The sequence below is a fragment of the Puma concolor genome, chromosome A1 (assembly GCF_028749965.1).
Source record: "Puma concolor isolate L17-30 chromosome A1, mPumCon1.1.hap2, whole genome shotgun sequence".
NCBI classification, from domain to species: Eukaryota; Metazoa; Chordata; class Mammalia; order Carnivora; family Felidae; genus Puma; species Puma concolor.
The window spans coordinates 123,665,570-123,681,002 of NC_141667.1; the positions used below are offsets into that span (position 1 = coordinate 123,665,570).

General features: G+C 42.3%; 2 protein-coding genes across 2 annotated transcripts; both read right to left on the bottom strand.

Moving 5' to 3' along the window:
- Positions 1 to 1,667: 1,667 nt before the first annotated feature.
- LOC112860630 (protocadherin beta-14) lies at positions 1,668 to 7,654 on the bottom strand. The gene has a single exon (XM_086702122.1). The coding sequence runs from the start codon at positions 4,631 to 4,633 to the stop codon at positions 2,237 to 2,239; it is 2,397 nt and encodes a 798-aa protein (XP_086558248.1). The 5' UTR covers positions 4,634 to 7,654; the 3' UTR covers positions 1,668 to 2,236.
- A 4,769-nt stretch (positions 7,655 to 12,423) lies between these two features.
- LOC112860632 (protocadherin beta-11-like) lies at positions 12,424 to 14,975 on the bottom strand. Its single transcript, XM_086702137.1, has one exon. It carries the CDS (start codon positions 14,968 to 14,970, stop codon positions 12,577 to 12,579), a length of 2,394 nt encoding a protein of 797 aa, XP_086558263.1. The 5' UTR covers positions 14,971 to 14,975; the 3' UTR covers positions 12,424 to 12,576.
- Between the last annotated feature and the right edge of the window lie 458 nt (positions 14,976 to 15,433).

Below are 15,433 nucleotides of genomic sequence, written 5' to 3' on the forward strand. Positions count from 1 at the left end.
CATCTGTCAGAATGGCTAAAATTAACAACTCAGGAAACAATAGAAGTTGGCAAGGATGGAGAGAAAAGGGAACCCTCTTACAATGTTGGTGGGAACATGACCTGGTACAGCTACTCTGGAAAATAGTGTGAGGGTTCCTCAGAAAATTAAAGATAGAACTACCCTATAACTCAGCAATTGCACTGCTAGGTATTTATCCAAAGGATACAAAACTACTGATCCAAAGGAGCACATACACCCCAATGTTTATAGCAGCACTATGAACAATAGCCAAATTATGGAAAGAGCCCAAATGTCCATTGACTTATGAATGGATAAAGAAGATGTGCAATATTACACAACTATCAAAAGAATAAAATCTTGCCATTTGCAAAGATGTGGATGGAGCTAGAGTGTATTATGCTAAGCAAAATAAGTCAGTCACAGAAAGACAAATACTATGATTTCACTCACATGTGGAATTTAAGAAACAAAAACTGATGAACATAGGGGAAGGGAAGGAAAAATAAAAGAAGATAAAAACAGAGAGGGAGGCAAACCATAAAAGACTCTTAAATATAGAGAACAAACTGATGAAGGCTGCTGGAGGGGAGGTGGGTGAGGATAAGGGCTAAATGGGCAATGGACATTAAGGAGGCCACTTGTTGGGATGAGTACTGGGTAACAACATGTAAGTGATGAATCACTAAATTCTACTCCTGAAACCAATACTACAGTATATGTTAACTAACTTGAATTTAAATTAAAAATCTTGGAATTAAAAAAAAGAGACCAAGTTCTCATATAAAAGGATCTGACCCTGGATTCTATTCTCTTCTACTCTATCTGGTAGTCTACAAATTTGTTCCCACATTATTCAAATAGGTTATTCTGTTCTTATCTATTCTTATTAGTGTGTAAGAAGCATAAGATTTACTTCTTATGAGTCTGAGGGATTAAGAGGACCCAAACATTGTTTTTCAAGATTTTACTATTTAAATATCTATTTATATGAAATTCTCACAACTAGTAAATACCTATTACAACACAAAATAAGTAAAAATTTAATGAAGGAAAGAAAAAAATTCCTAAGGAAATTGGTATTTGTTTCACCCATTTCACAATGTCAAATTCCATTTTATTAGACCATCTAGTCTATAATATCTAATTTTAAGAGAGAAATTACAAAAATGTAAGGTACACTAGCTCTATATCCACATTGCATTATAGCTATGAAAATCTCTACCTATAATCTTCCATTAAACTGTCTACTCTATATTAGAGACATAATCTGTAATACCATGAGATATCTATAAACCATAAATACAGACGCATTCCTTCTTTGTGGATATCTGAGAGAGACCACAAAGTATTAAAGATTTTTTATATTTACTCTTACAAATCAATAGAAAAGCGAACCTCATTCATTTCTTTAACAGTTTGAATATTCATTTCAATTTCTTAAGAAGTTTCTATCTGTACTCTTCTGAAGGAGAGTTATTATCATACCCAGGATGATACCATGACCTACACTCTAGTTAAATCATAAAATATAAAAAATAAATTTAAACTAGCAAACATGGTATTTAAGAAAACAAAACAGTGACATCAAGGCCCACAGCATTATAAGGCTCCTTCCCCACAACAGCTTAACAAGAACAACAAAGGAAACTTACCTAAGAAATCAATAATTTTCAATGTGGTCACTTTTATTTTGTCATAAAGTGAATTCTTGAAAAACACTACAAAAAGCAAGCAAATAAGGTACCCTAGGTACTGAATATGGAGGAGTATAATTTTTTAAACTTTATGATGAAACTTTGCAAAGTGAATAGTGCAATAAAATCCAATATGCTTCCACCCAGATCCAACAGCACTTTTTATTTTTTCTTTATGATTTAATGTAATGTCTAGTAGTCAATCACATATATAGGGGCATTCACTCTTAATACATCAGTTTGTACCTCCAAATAATTAGTAACATTATCTTGCAAAATAACACCATTATCAAAACAAAAAATTGCTAATAACTCTGTTAATATAACATTTATGACCAAATAAGTGTAAAAAAACAGAAAACACAGATTATATTTCCATTTCATTATGACCACTAATAAAGATTTTCAAAGCAACTATAAGGAGAGCGCAAGAAGTGATAGTGCATGCAACTATAGTACAGCCTAATATTCATTATAGACTGGCAAAAAGTATCCACAGATTGTCAAGAATAACAAAAGATTCAAAGTTTAAAGTAATTTTATTGAATGTTGAATCCAAAGCTATTCCTAAAGTTCTCATTTCCCCCTATATTCCTACCAGTGTCAGGGACTGGAAGGCTGGGGATAATTGGCTTCAGAAATTTAAACTCATTGGACCCCGAGTCTCCCGTCAGACACACCTCATACTGGTAGCTCTGCGACAAGGTCCCCGTGCCGCTGACGTCCACCAAGTGGCCCGGAAAGTGGCCCTCGGGCCCCGAGCAGCGACCCGCAGACGCCGCCCGGCTCCGCCTGCACAGCCGCACCGCCACGAACACCAGCACCGAGAACAGGAAGAGCGACGACACGGACGCCAAGGCGACGACCAAGTAGACGGTGAGCGGGTCGGCCCGCGCCTCGGCCGCCGCCACCTCCGGGAGCGGCAGGTAGGGCTGCGAGAAGCCGTCCACCAGCAGCACGTGCAGCGTGACGCTGGCCGAGCGCGGCGGCTCGCCATTGTCCTTGACCAGCACCACCAGCCTGTGCTTGACGGCGTCGCGCTCGCTCAGCAGCCGGGCCGTGCGCACCTCGCCGTTGTGCGCCCACACGCCGAACAGCCCGGGCTCCGTGGCCTTGAGCAGCTGGTACGACAGCCAGGCGTTCTGGCCCGAGTCGCCGTCCACCGCCACCACCTTGGTCACCAGGTAGCCCGCCTCGGCCGCCCTGGGCACCAGCTCGGTGCAGGGCGCAGAGCCGTTCTGCGGCGGGTACAGCACGAAGGGCGCGTTGTCGTTGTCGTCCAGCACCAGCACGCGCACCCGCGCCTGGCTGCTGAGCGCGGGCGAGCCGCGGTCGGCCGCGCGCACGCCGAACTCGAACGCCTGCAGCGCCTCGTAATCCAGGGACCTGAGCGCGAACAGCTGCCCGTTGTCCGCGTTGATGGACACCAGGGAGGCCAGGGGCAGCTGCGGGTCCGCGGGCGGCAGCAGCGAGTAGGTGACCTGGGCGTTGGCGCCCGAGTCCCTGTCCGTGGCGCTCACGCTGCCGATGTGCAGGGCGGGGCTGTTGTTCTCGCGGACGCGCAGGGTGTAGGTGGTTTGGCTGAAGGCGGGGGCGTTGTCGTTGACGTCGGAGACCGTCACGGTTATGTTGTGCTGCGTTTTCAGCCTAGGGGTCCCTAAGTCGGTGACGGTGATGGTGATGTTGTACTCAGATCTTGTCTCTCTGTCCAGTGCTTTTTCCGAAACTAGAGTGAAAAAGTTCTTGAAGGTTGGTTTCAGGAAAAAAGGGAGCTCGTCTTGAATAGAGCAAACCATCCTCCCATTGTCCCCGGCATCTTGGTCTCGGACGCTGAAAAGAGCAACCAGAGTCTCTGAGGCGTTCTCTGGAATTGTCTTTGTAAATGATGAGATGGTCACTTCTGGTGGATTATCATTTATATCTACTACTTTAACCAGAAGACTGCATTCTTCTGAAAGACCCCCACCATCTGTTGCCTGAATATTTATAGTGTAGAACTGTATTACTTCAAAATCCAGGCATGATCTCAAGTGAACCTCCCCAGATATTGGATTGATTTCAAATGTTTTACGAATATCTTCTGATGCATGCAAAAATGTGTATGATATTTTCCCATAATTTCCTGAATCCATATCCTTAGCAGAAATGGTGATAATCCAGGAGCCAGCAGGTGTGTCTTCCAGGACATGTACTTCATAGAGCCTCTGAGCAAACTCAGGGGCATTGTCATTGATGTCCAAGACCTTGATGAGAACCAAAGTTGTTCCAGTCCTGGGTGGAGATCCACCATCCAGTGCTATGAGTGTTAATGTGAGCTCAGGCTCCTCCTCATGATCTAATGCTCTGTCCAGGACCAGTTCTGGGTATATCTTTCCATCACCACTGTCTCGAATTTTAATGTAGAAATGAGAATTAAGGCTAAGTGTGTAGTTTTGGAGACTGTTGGTTCCTACATCCAAATCTTGGGCACTCTCCATTAGGAATGTGGTTCCACTACTGGTACTTTCTGATATTTTAATAAGTATTTCCTTGTCTAGAAACATAGGGGAGTGATCATTTATGTCTTTGACATGCAGCTCACCCCGAAAAAACTCTAAAGGATTTTCCAATACCATCTGAAAATGTAGCACACACGGCTCGGTGAAGCCACAGAGCTCTTCTCGGTCCAGTTTCTCATTTAGGAGCAAATCCCCCGTCAGTAAATCAAGTTGTAAGTGCTTTTCATTATCATCAGACACTACCCGGGCCTCCCGTGAGGACAGCTCCTCCACCCCAAGCCCTAGATCCCTTGCAAGATTTGCCACAAAAGAACCAACTTCTGTTTCCTCTGCCACTGAATATCGCACCGATTCAGGACCCGCCTGAGATAATCCCAGCAAAACAAAGAGAATCAGGACTTGCCTTTTCTGCAGAGCGAGCACCCCTTTGATCTCCATGGCTCCTTCCAGCAACCTCTTTTGTAGAAAAATTTAAGTTCAGCCTTAATTTTGGAAGCTGAAGCTGAATTTTAAAAAATAAGATCCCCCCCCCCCCCCCCCCCGGAGAGTATATAGTCCTCTAGCAGCTTTAGTAGATGAAGCTCCTTTACTCCCTCTCTTCTCAGTGGCTTGGATGTTCTCTGTTCCCTGAATAATGGAGCCCACAGTGTTGTCCATGCACTGATTTCATCTTATCCTACAGCGCCACCATGTGTTTCCATGAATTTTTTTTAAAAATTTTGTTTTCTTTCAACAAATAATTCATGAATACCTCTGGAGTATTTTAAAGCAAATCCCAGACATATATCTTTACCTCTAAATACTTCACCAAGTATCTCTAATAGATAAAGGCTTTAAAATATAAATACGATACCACTATTAAAACCAGCAAATTTAGCAATAATTCCTTGATATACTTTATACTCAGTCTGTGTTTGGTATTCCTCATTTTTCTCCAAAATATTTTTTACTGTTGGTTTGTTTGAATCACGATCCAAACAAAGTCTATACAGGGCATTTAATTAGTGCTGTTTTGAATGCTGACAAGAAGACTCTATTAAAATGTCTTGAACTGAAGGGAGGTTGGGAAGAAAGATGTCCTGAATTGAAGAAATAATATTTTATTTAGGCCATTTCTTGAGAATTTCAAATATATTATCTCCTTTACTCTTGTAAATACTTTTGAATTCAGTTAACTATAGTTAGTAATGTCATTACCTTTTTCTCACATATTTTAAAAATATACATGTGGGGGCACCTGGGTGACTCAGTCAGTTAAGCCTCGCTCTTGATTTCAGCTCAGGTCATGATCTCACCGTTTGCAGGATCCAGCCCCCACATCGGGCTCTGCACTGACAGTGTAGAGCCTTCTCAGGATTCTTCCTCTCCCTCTCTCTCTGCCCCTCCCCTGCCTGTGCTCTGTTTCTCTTTCTCAAAATAAATAAATAAACATTTTAAAAAATTTAATTTACATGTAAGAATGTGGAATAAATAAAATAGATTTAGTCCTTGTCTTTATGGAGTTCACTGGCTGAAAATTTGGCAGACACATTATTAAAATATTTCACAATGTATTCATAGGTAAAGAGTAATAGAGAAATACCTAGAAGGGCCATCTTGTACCTAGGAGGCAGCATAGCATATGAACATGGATTCTGGAACCAAAATATTTACATTTGAATCCTACTTCTACCATTCAATATCTTCAGTCTTAGACAAGTAATGTACCTCTGTTTCCTTACCTGTAAAATAGGGGTGATAATGGTATTTACCTCCTAGGATTATTATAGTAGGAATCAAATGAATTAATATTTACAAAATTGCTAGTAAGTGCTAGTTAAGTACCTACTAAAAAATAAAATCTAGCCCAGATTTTTGAACATCAGTGAAAGCTTTCCTAAGGTAGTAAACTATAAGTTGTGATCTGAAGGAGCTAGCCAGGAGAAGGAGTGTTTCCGGCAGACCTTTTGAAGAACAGAAAGAAGTTAAATATGCCCTGAACTTTAAACCATAGAAGGGGATAATTTAAAAATGAGACTGGGGGGAGCTCTGGGTGTTGTATGTAAGCGATGAATCATGGGAATCTACCCCCCAACCCCCGCAAACCAAGAGCACACTGTATACGCTGTTTGTTAGCTTGATAATAAATTATATTTAAAATATAAAGGAAACTGATACTAAATGTTTTTGTTCCCCCAAATTCACATGTTTAAACCTAATCCCCAGTATGATGTTATTTGGAGAGGTAAGGCCATTGGGAGGTGATTTGGTCATTAGGTTGGAGCTCTCATGGGTGGGATTAGTGATCTTATAAAAGAGATCCTAGAGAGCTCCCTTGTGAGGACACAGCAAGAAGAGAACCACTAGGAAGTGGACTCACCAGACATAGAATCTGCTTACACCCTGACCTTGGACTTCCCAGCCTCCATAACTGTGAGAAATAAATGTTTGTTGTTTAAAAAAAAAAAGGGAGACTGGCGGGGGTGGGGGGAGTGGGGTGAGGACACAAGTTATTATATAGGATATAGCATGAATTTAAAATTTTATCCTATGGAAAATTATAACACAATGTAGAGTTTTAAACATTTGATTAACATGATTGCATCTGCATTTTTGAAAAATCAGTTTGAAGGAAGTATAGAGAATCAATTTCAGGAGGAATGACTGGAATCAGAGACACCAGTTAGGAGATGGTGGCAGCCTGTTTAAAAGTAATGCTGGTGTGGATGGAGAGAAGAGGGATGCTTAGAAAGATACTTAGGATCTGGTCACTGATAGGTTGCATGTGGAGAAAAAAAAGGAATCAAGGATGATTAACACACTTCTGGACTTGGCAACTGGATGGTTAGTTGTGTCATTCCCTAAGACAGAGAACACTGAAGAACAAAAAAGACTGAAGTGGAAAAAGCTGAAGTCAATTTTGTACATGCTGATACTAACATGAATGCCTTGGGAGATATGTGTAAGTGTTCGCACATGCATGTCCCTATGTGGAGCTGTATGTAATTATATATAGAATATAAACTGGGGTAGATACGGACTTTGGGTTTCACCAGCATGTATATGGTGATTGAAACCATGAGAATTCTAAGATAATCAAGCAAAAGTATGTCAGGTAACAACAGAAGAGGCAAAAGTCTGAAAAAAACACCTTCATTAGAGGAGAGGGGAAATAAAGTATCTTTTAAAAGACAAAGACAGCTCAGAGTTGAGAATCATGAAACCAAAAGCAAATAGCATTTCAAGGATATGAGGAAGATCAATGGTAGCAAATGCTTCAGTAAACTCAAGAAAAATGAATGTTGAAATGATTTCTTGGATTAAGAAGATGGTCATTGTGGAGGATTCTAATAGATGTCTGCCAAAACCTGTTCCCTTTATAGAACAGGGAACCTGTTCCCTGTACCCAGGCACATTGGCTATTCATAGTTGCCAGTCCCAGTCTCCCTTGTAGTTAGGCATGGCCAATTGAATTAAGTTCTCACTGGGGCGCCTGGGTGGCGCAGTCGGTTAAGCGTCCGACTTCAGCCAGGTCACGATCTCGCGGTCCGTGTGAGTTCGAGCCCCGCGTCAGGCTCTGGGCTGATGGGTGGGAGCCTGGAGCCTGTTTCTGATTCTGTGTCTCCCTCTCTCTCTGCCCCTCCCCCGTTCATGCTCTGTCTCTCTCTGTCCCAAAAATAAATAAAAACGTTGAAAAGAAAAAAAATTAAAGAAAAAAAGAATTAAGTTCTCACTAACATTGTGAATAGAATTTTTGTTTGCCACTCCTAGGTCTAGAATAGAAGACATCTGGATGTGTTTCCTCCCTCCCAGCCAACTAGAACCTAGATGTGGCAGTGACTCAGCTACAGTCATGCAGATTATGACATTGCAGTAGGAAATGTAGGAGCAATTACTTGGAACAAAGGACTGTAATGAGCAAAGCTGCCTCGTATACCTAGTCATTTACACTTGAACTGTTTTAAGGAGATACACACTTTTACAAGCCACTATGTAATTGTACTGCTTTGTTCAGCAACATAACCTTATCTAACTTGTACAGAAATCTTCAATCACTTTTACAGTAGCGGTTTAGAATGGTCACAATGAAAATCAGATTGCACTTGGTTGTAAAGAGAGAAGGATAAGGAAGTAAAGATGACAATCCTTTCAAATTTAGCTCCAAAGAAAAAAATTGATAGTCTCTGGAGGAGTCTTGAGACTCAGTAGGGTTTTTTTTAAAACCTAGGGAAATTTGAACTTATTTAAAATGCTGATTTGTAGTATTCAATAGAGAGGGAGAAAAGAGAAGACTTAATCAAAGTGAAGCCCCTAGAAGGTGGTTAAAGATAGGATCCAGAAAACAAATGAAGGGATTGGACTTGGGTAGAAGGTCATTATAAGTACCGATGCTATCCAGTGTGTAGGTTTGGGGCCAGAAATTTAAGAGAATTCCTATCTGATAGATTCTATTTTCTTGGTAAGGTATTAAGCAAGTTATCTGCTGAAAGGGGTGGGTAAGTAAGTAGTAGAGTGAGAAATTTAAAGTAAGATAACTAGGTTTGAAGTAGTTGTTATGAAGAATAGAAGAGAAAACTGATTAGGAAAATATAAAATGATTTCTTGGTCTTGAAAGCCCAATTAAGTTTAGATGTGATAAAATTAGTGTGATAGTAGTGATAATTCTCTAACTTTCCACTTAGAGAGTGCAGCATCCCTGATGTGACAGAAGAGGAAGGAGACAATTATATTCATCTGGAGTGGATTTTCATCAGGTGGTTTTTGTGAAGGAAAATTGAACAAGAGAATAGAGAATATGGGCATGAGGATGATTAGAAGTGGTAGACCAGGGAATCACCTGAACAGGAGAGAAATTAGAACATGAAGGGAGTTAATATATAGTAAAAGCATCATGGAATAAAGATTCTAATAAGGTAAAGACAAAATGTGACAGGAATAGCAGAATGAGAGGATTAAAGACATAGTGGATTATATTCTCAGAGAGATATCTGAAATTTTTATTTCATATAAAGAACCAATTTGGGGTGGTGGAAAAGTACAGCACATGGCCAGGGCATAAGGATTGAGCCAGAGGAGAGGTGAATATCTAGGGATTGAAAAGCCATGTTAGATTAACCAGTGGACCTGGGAGTGGTAGCAGGACTTGAGGTAGAAAGGAGATGAGCAGAACAAAGTGTTTGTAAGCTAAAATGTCTTTATGTCCTTTCTCATAGTGAATCCCAACGTAAATTTTTACTTGATTTTTATTGGTAACGATTTTCAGGGAAATCATCTCTGGGAGGCTGGGCCATCTCTCACATCTCCGTTTTGTAAGTGACCTTTTCCCCAGTGGACAATGTATAGTCCTTTGATATAAAATTGGCTGATGCAGTTTGAATTCTATGCATTGGCTTAAATTTAACTATAAATGAGTTATTTGATGCATAAGAACAAAATTTGGTTTTAGTTATACCTTTGAAGAGAATTGGTTGGTTGCTTTTATCTGGGCATCTGAGCTCCTGAAGGCCTGGCCACTCTCCATTAGAGTCAGGAAACACATAGTTCTTTTTATAAATACACAAGTCCCAAGTCCTCCTGTTCAGATTTCTGGAAAAACTTGAAGCAAGAAAACCTAGTTTTTTTTTCTGCTCTTGCAACACATTAGATTTTCTGCCTGAGCTATTTGAAATTTTTTAATTTACATTTATTTATTTTTGAGAGAAAGAATGAGACAGAGCATGAGCAGAGGAGGGGCAGAGAGAGGAGACGCAGAATCTGAAGCAGGCTTCAGGCTCTGAACAAGCATTCGGCACAGAGTCTGATGTGGGGCTCAAACCCGTGAACTGTGAGATCATGACCTGAGCCTAAGTCAGACACTTAACTGACTGAGCCACCCAAGCGGCCCGTGCCTGAGCTATTTGAACTGCACTTTCCCCCTCCCATATTATAGATGACAGAAGGCCCATCTAACTTGGGACACAGGCTGCTAGAACCACTCTCACCACTGCTATTAATAGCATTATTGACATATCACTTACATACCAGAGAGTTTTCCCATTTAAAGTGTACAGTGCAATGGTTTTTAGTATATTTCCAGAGTTGTGCAATTATCACCACAGTCTAATCTCAGAACACCATGCCCTAAAAAGAAACCTGTTACCCTTTAGCCATTCTCCATCCTATACCCTCCCTCCAGCTGTAGGCAACCACTAATCTGCTTTCTGTCCCTATAGATTTGCCTGTTCATAACATATCATACGAATGGGATCATACAATATAGGATATTTTTAAAGTTTATTTATTTATGAGAGAAGGCACAATTTGGGGAGAGGAAGAGAGAGAAGGAGAGAGAATCCCAAGCAGGTTCCATGTAGTCAGCACAGAGCCCAATGTGGGGCTCAAAAACAATGAGATCACAACTTGAGCTAAAGTCAGACACTTAACCAACTGAGCAACCCAGGTACCCCAAGAGAGGAGGTAACCTTAATACTTTACTTTGATTTATAAATTTTTTTATGAATCTTTGTTCTCTATGTAAAGCAGCTTTCATTTAGGGGAGGAAAGAACTTGCTCCTAGTTCCACTTATAAAAATAGGAAATTAGAATTTAATTAGCCTGCAGAAGAAACTTCTGTTCCCTCCATTTGTCTTGAATTCAAAGCATTATGAATCAGTTCATGCAGTTCAGAAGAACTGGTAGTGAAATTGTAGCTTTCAGAAAGTGTGAACATTATTTTGGATATGCTAGAGCAAGAGATTCTGCTTCCCGACATTAACTAATACCTAGCCCTGCTAATTGATAAAATAAAGTTTTTAAATTTATTAAAGAGGCAGTTTCTGGCACTGATTCTAGAGGTACTAGAGGTAACAGAACAATCATTTTCCTCACCCTCACCCATTTCATCCTTTCTGTGCCTACTCTCTCTCTCTCACACACTTCCTTTCCTCGATAGCCTCACTCATTTTGTTTCTCTACACTTTCCTTCCACAATGTATAGACTTTGGGCTTATTGATGAGATTCACTGGCAAACTCTTGCCCAACAATGAAAGCTTTCTCTTCTGTAATGTAGTCACATTACTAAAGCCAAGAGTGGTTTGTTGGTGCCTGTGCTGCATTAGACAAAACTTTCTCTTACAATGTGTTCGAAAAAAAAAATGTTTTGAATTAGAACCTTAAAGGATTATCATTTGATACTTCTCAATGCTCTCCAAATACTTACATATATCTCTGAGAAAAGTGGTTTTCACACTTTGGATTACAGTCCATTATTAGTAGGGTCATGAAATCACTTTAGTGGATCATAACCATGCTTGAAAATTAATGAGAATGGAATAATACGGGCAATTTCAGACTTCATAAAAAATCTAATAATTATTTACAAAACATTTCTTTCTATTATGTTTGTATATTACATAATATATACAACATAACTTTTCTGTTGGCTGTCATTTTACATTTAGAAATTAGTACCCAGGAGCACTGGCTGGCTCAGTCGGTAAAGTGTGCAACTCTTGATCTTGAGTCATGAGTTCAAGCCCCACGTTAGGTGTAGAGAGGACTTAAAAATGAATTAAAAAAAAAAAAGAAATTGGTGCCCTGTGTGTGTGTGTGTGTGTGTGTGTGTGTGTGTGTGAGATTCTGGGAGGATACAGAAAGCAAAAATTATAAATATTAGTATACAGTCCACTTTATGCTATACAAATAATTATTCAGATGGAGTCAAGTGGATTCTATTATAGCTTTGTAATATCAACAAGAAATCTGGAAAATTATAACTTCATATTCCAAGACTCTCTGGGTAGCCACAATATTGATATGCTTTCACAATCACTCTCCAGGATGCATGAAGAAGAGATGCTAAAAATTTGGCTCTGGCCCTTTCTAACAAGGTGATTACACTTACAATTCTATTAAGGACATGATTTTTCAGGTGTATTTTAAACAGCAATAAACATTTTTAAATGTTAATATAAATGCAGTGAATTTAAGGAAACAAAAATTACATTTCTGAATAGTAACCATTACTACACCGCAAGAAAAAAATGCAAGAAAGAATGAAGAAATACTTGCACACTTGAAATACTCTGAAAATGGTCTGCTTTATTTTACCATAAGCATAATTGTGGGTGAAAGTTCAAAATTCAACTGGAGAGAGGGTCATGGACAAAAAGTGATTTGGTGTTATAACTTAAGGACGCAAACTCATTACACATTAAGACGCCTTGGATTACAAAATAAATAACCTTCTCATTACAATCACAAAGATAAACATTCTCTTAAAAGTAAAAATGGGTAGAATTTGTGACAGTATAAATGTACACTGAATACAATTTAAAATACACACAAATTAGGGGAAATAGCATTGATTTGGAAGGGGCAACAAAAAAGTGTCATATGTGGAATATAAAAGCTACTTATGTCACTATATATTGAACCCAAAGCTATTGCCGAAGGTAGGATTTTCTTCCGTTTGTTTCCCAGAGCACTGGGGTGGGAGGTTCGGGATAATCGGCTTCAAGAACTTGAATTCATTGGTTCCAGATCCTCCCCGCAGACACACCTCATATTGGTAGCTCTGCGACAGCGTCCCCGCGCCGCTGACGTCCACCAGGTGGCCCGGAAAGTGGCCCTCAGGCCCCGAGCAGCGACCCGCAGACGCCGCCCGGCTCCGCCTGCACAGCCGCACCGCCACGAACACCAGCACCGAGAACAGGAAGAGCGACGACACGGACGCCAAGGCGACGACCAAGTAGACGGTGAGCGGGTCGGCCCGCGCCTCGGCCGCCGCCACCTCCGGGAGCGGCAGGTAGGGCTGCGAGAAGCCGTCCACCAGCAGCACGTGCAGCGTGACGCTGGCCGAGCGCGGCGGCTCGCCATTGTCCCTGACCAGCACCACCAGCCTGTGCTTGACGGCGTCGCGCTCGCTCAGCAGCCGGGCCGTGCGCACCTCGCCGTTGTGCGCCCACACGCCGAACAGCCCGGGCTCCGTGGCCTTGAGCAGCTGGTACGACAGCCAGGCGTTCTGGCCCGAGTCGCCGTCCACCGCCACCACCTTGGTCACCAGGTAGCCCGCCTCGGCCGCCCTGGGCACCAGCTCGGTGCAGGGCGCAGAGCCGTTCTGCGGCGGGTACAGCACGAAGGGCGCGTTGTCGTTGTCGTCCAGCACCAGCACGCGCACCCGCGCCTGGCTGCTGAGCGCGGGCGAGCCGCGGTCGGCCGCGCGCACGCCGAACTCGAACGCCCGCAGCGCCTCGTAATCCAGGGACCTGAGCGCGAACAGCTGCCCGTTGTCCGCGTTGATGGACACCAGGGAGGCCAGGGGCAGCTGCGGGTCCGCGGGCGGCAGCAGCGAGTAGGTGACCTGGGCGTTGGCGCCCGAGTCCCTGTCCGTGGCGCTCACGCTGCCGATGTGCAGGGCGGGGCTGTTGTTTTCGCGGACGCGCAGGGTGTAGGTGGTTTGGCTGAAGGCGGGGGCGTTGTCGTTGACGTCGGAGACCGTCACGGTTATGTTGTGCTGCGTTTTCAGCCTGGGGGTCCCCAAGTCGGTGACGGTGATGGTGATGTTGTACTCGGCCTGGCTCTCTCTATCCAGCATTTTCTCCGTTTCCAAAGTGTAATAATTCTCAACTGAAGATTTTAGCATGAAAGGGAGGTCTTCTGGGATAGAACAAATCATCCTCCCATTGTCCCCAGAGTCTCTGTCTCGGATGCTAAAAACCATAACCACAGTCTCAGGCGAATTTTCTGGGATTGGACTGGTAATTGACGATATGGCTATTTCAGGAGCATTGTCATTCACATCCATCACCTGAATTCTTACTGTTGATTTTCCAAAGAGACCTCCCCCATCTGTAGCTTGAATGATTACTGAATATGATTCAATTGTTTCAAAATCCATGGATGCTGTTAAACTGACTTCTCCAGACTTTTGATTAATTTCAAATGTCTTGCGAATATCTTCTGAGGCATGGGAAAAAGAATATGATATTTCTCCATTTTTTCCTGAGTCTAAATCCCAAGCTGAGACGGTGACAATGAGTGAGCCTAATATGCTATTCTCTGGAATCTTCACCTCATAAAATGGTTGCTCAAACTCGGGAGAGTTGTCATTAGTGTCCACAACCACCACCCGGACAGTTGCAGTCCCAGACCTAGCTGGAGACCCACCATCCAGAGCAGTAAGGATGAAACTGAGCTCCGACTGCTCTTCATAATCCAGTGCCTTGTCCAGAACCAACTCTGGGTATTTCCTATTGTCCGGATTGACTCGCATTTTAATGTGGAAATGAGAGTTGGGGCTTATTATGTAGTTCTTCAGAGCATTGATTCCTACATCTAAATCCTTCGCACTTTCTAGTAAGAACACAGCACCAACAGGACTATTCTCTGGGATTTCTAGGAGCATTTCTTTTTCTAAGAATATGGGAGAGTGGTCATTTATGTCCGTGACCTGGAGCTCAATGCGTAAAAACTGCAAAGGGTTTTTCATTAACACCTGGAAATGCAGCACACAAGGCTCAGTGGAGCCACAGAGCTCCTCCCGGTCTAGCGATTCGCTTAAGAGCAAATCCCCGGTGTTTTTGTCCAGCTGCAAACGGTTTTTGTTATCATTAGAGACCACCTGAGCCCCCCTTGAGAACAGCTCACCCACTTCTACTCCCAGGTCCTTTGCCAAGTTGCCTACAAAGCTCCCACTCTGCATTTCCTCTGCCACAGAAAAGCGCCCAGACTCGGAACCCGCCTGAGATATTCCTAGCAAAACAAAGAGAAGCAGGACTTGCCTTATCTGCAGAGTGTCTGCTCTTCCGTTCTCCATAGCTCCTTTCCTGAAAGCTTCCTGCAGAATCGCTTCAGCTACCCTTCGCAGTTCTGGGAAATGTGCCTCTGATAATGTCCGTCGAATCTTCGGAGGCCTAAGGATTTTAACCCCGTTGAATAGCTTGTAGTTCGCCCTTTGAAGGTGTGCTCTTTTTGTCTTCCCAACGCTCTGTGCGCACTGGGTAACAGGGTCCAGGACATCATCCAATTCAGTTTCTTTTCCCCCGGCGCGATGTTATCCTGCAGCGCCACCATGCGTCTCCACAGATTTTCAGTTAGATGAAAGCTACCTAAATTCCACTAATATAAATGTCCCTTTAGAAACAAATGTTGTTTTACTCATTGTGTGTAGTGATTAAAAATATATTCTATCTTCCATAAGAATTGTTTTATACTCTTTACAGTTTCTGATGTTGTTAGTATTGTTTTAAAAACAAGATGTGATTCCTGGCCCCCAGAAG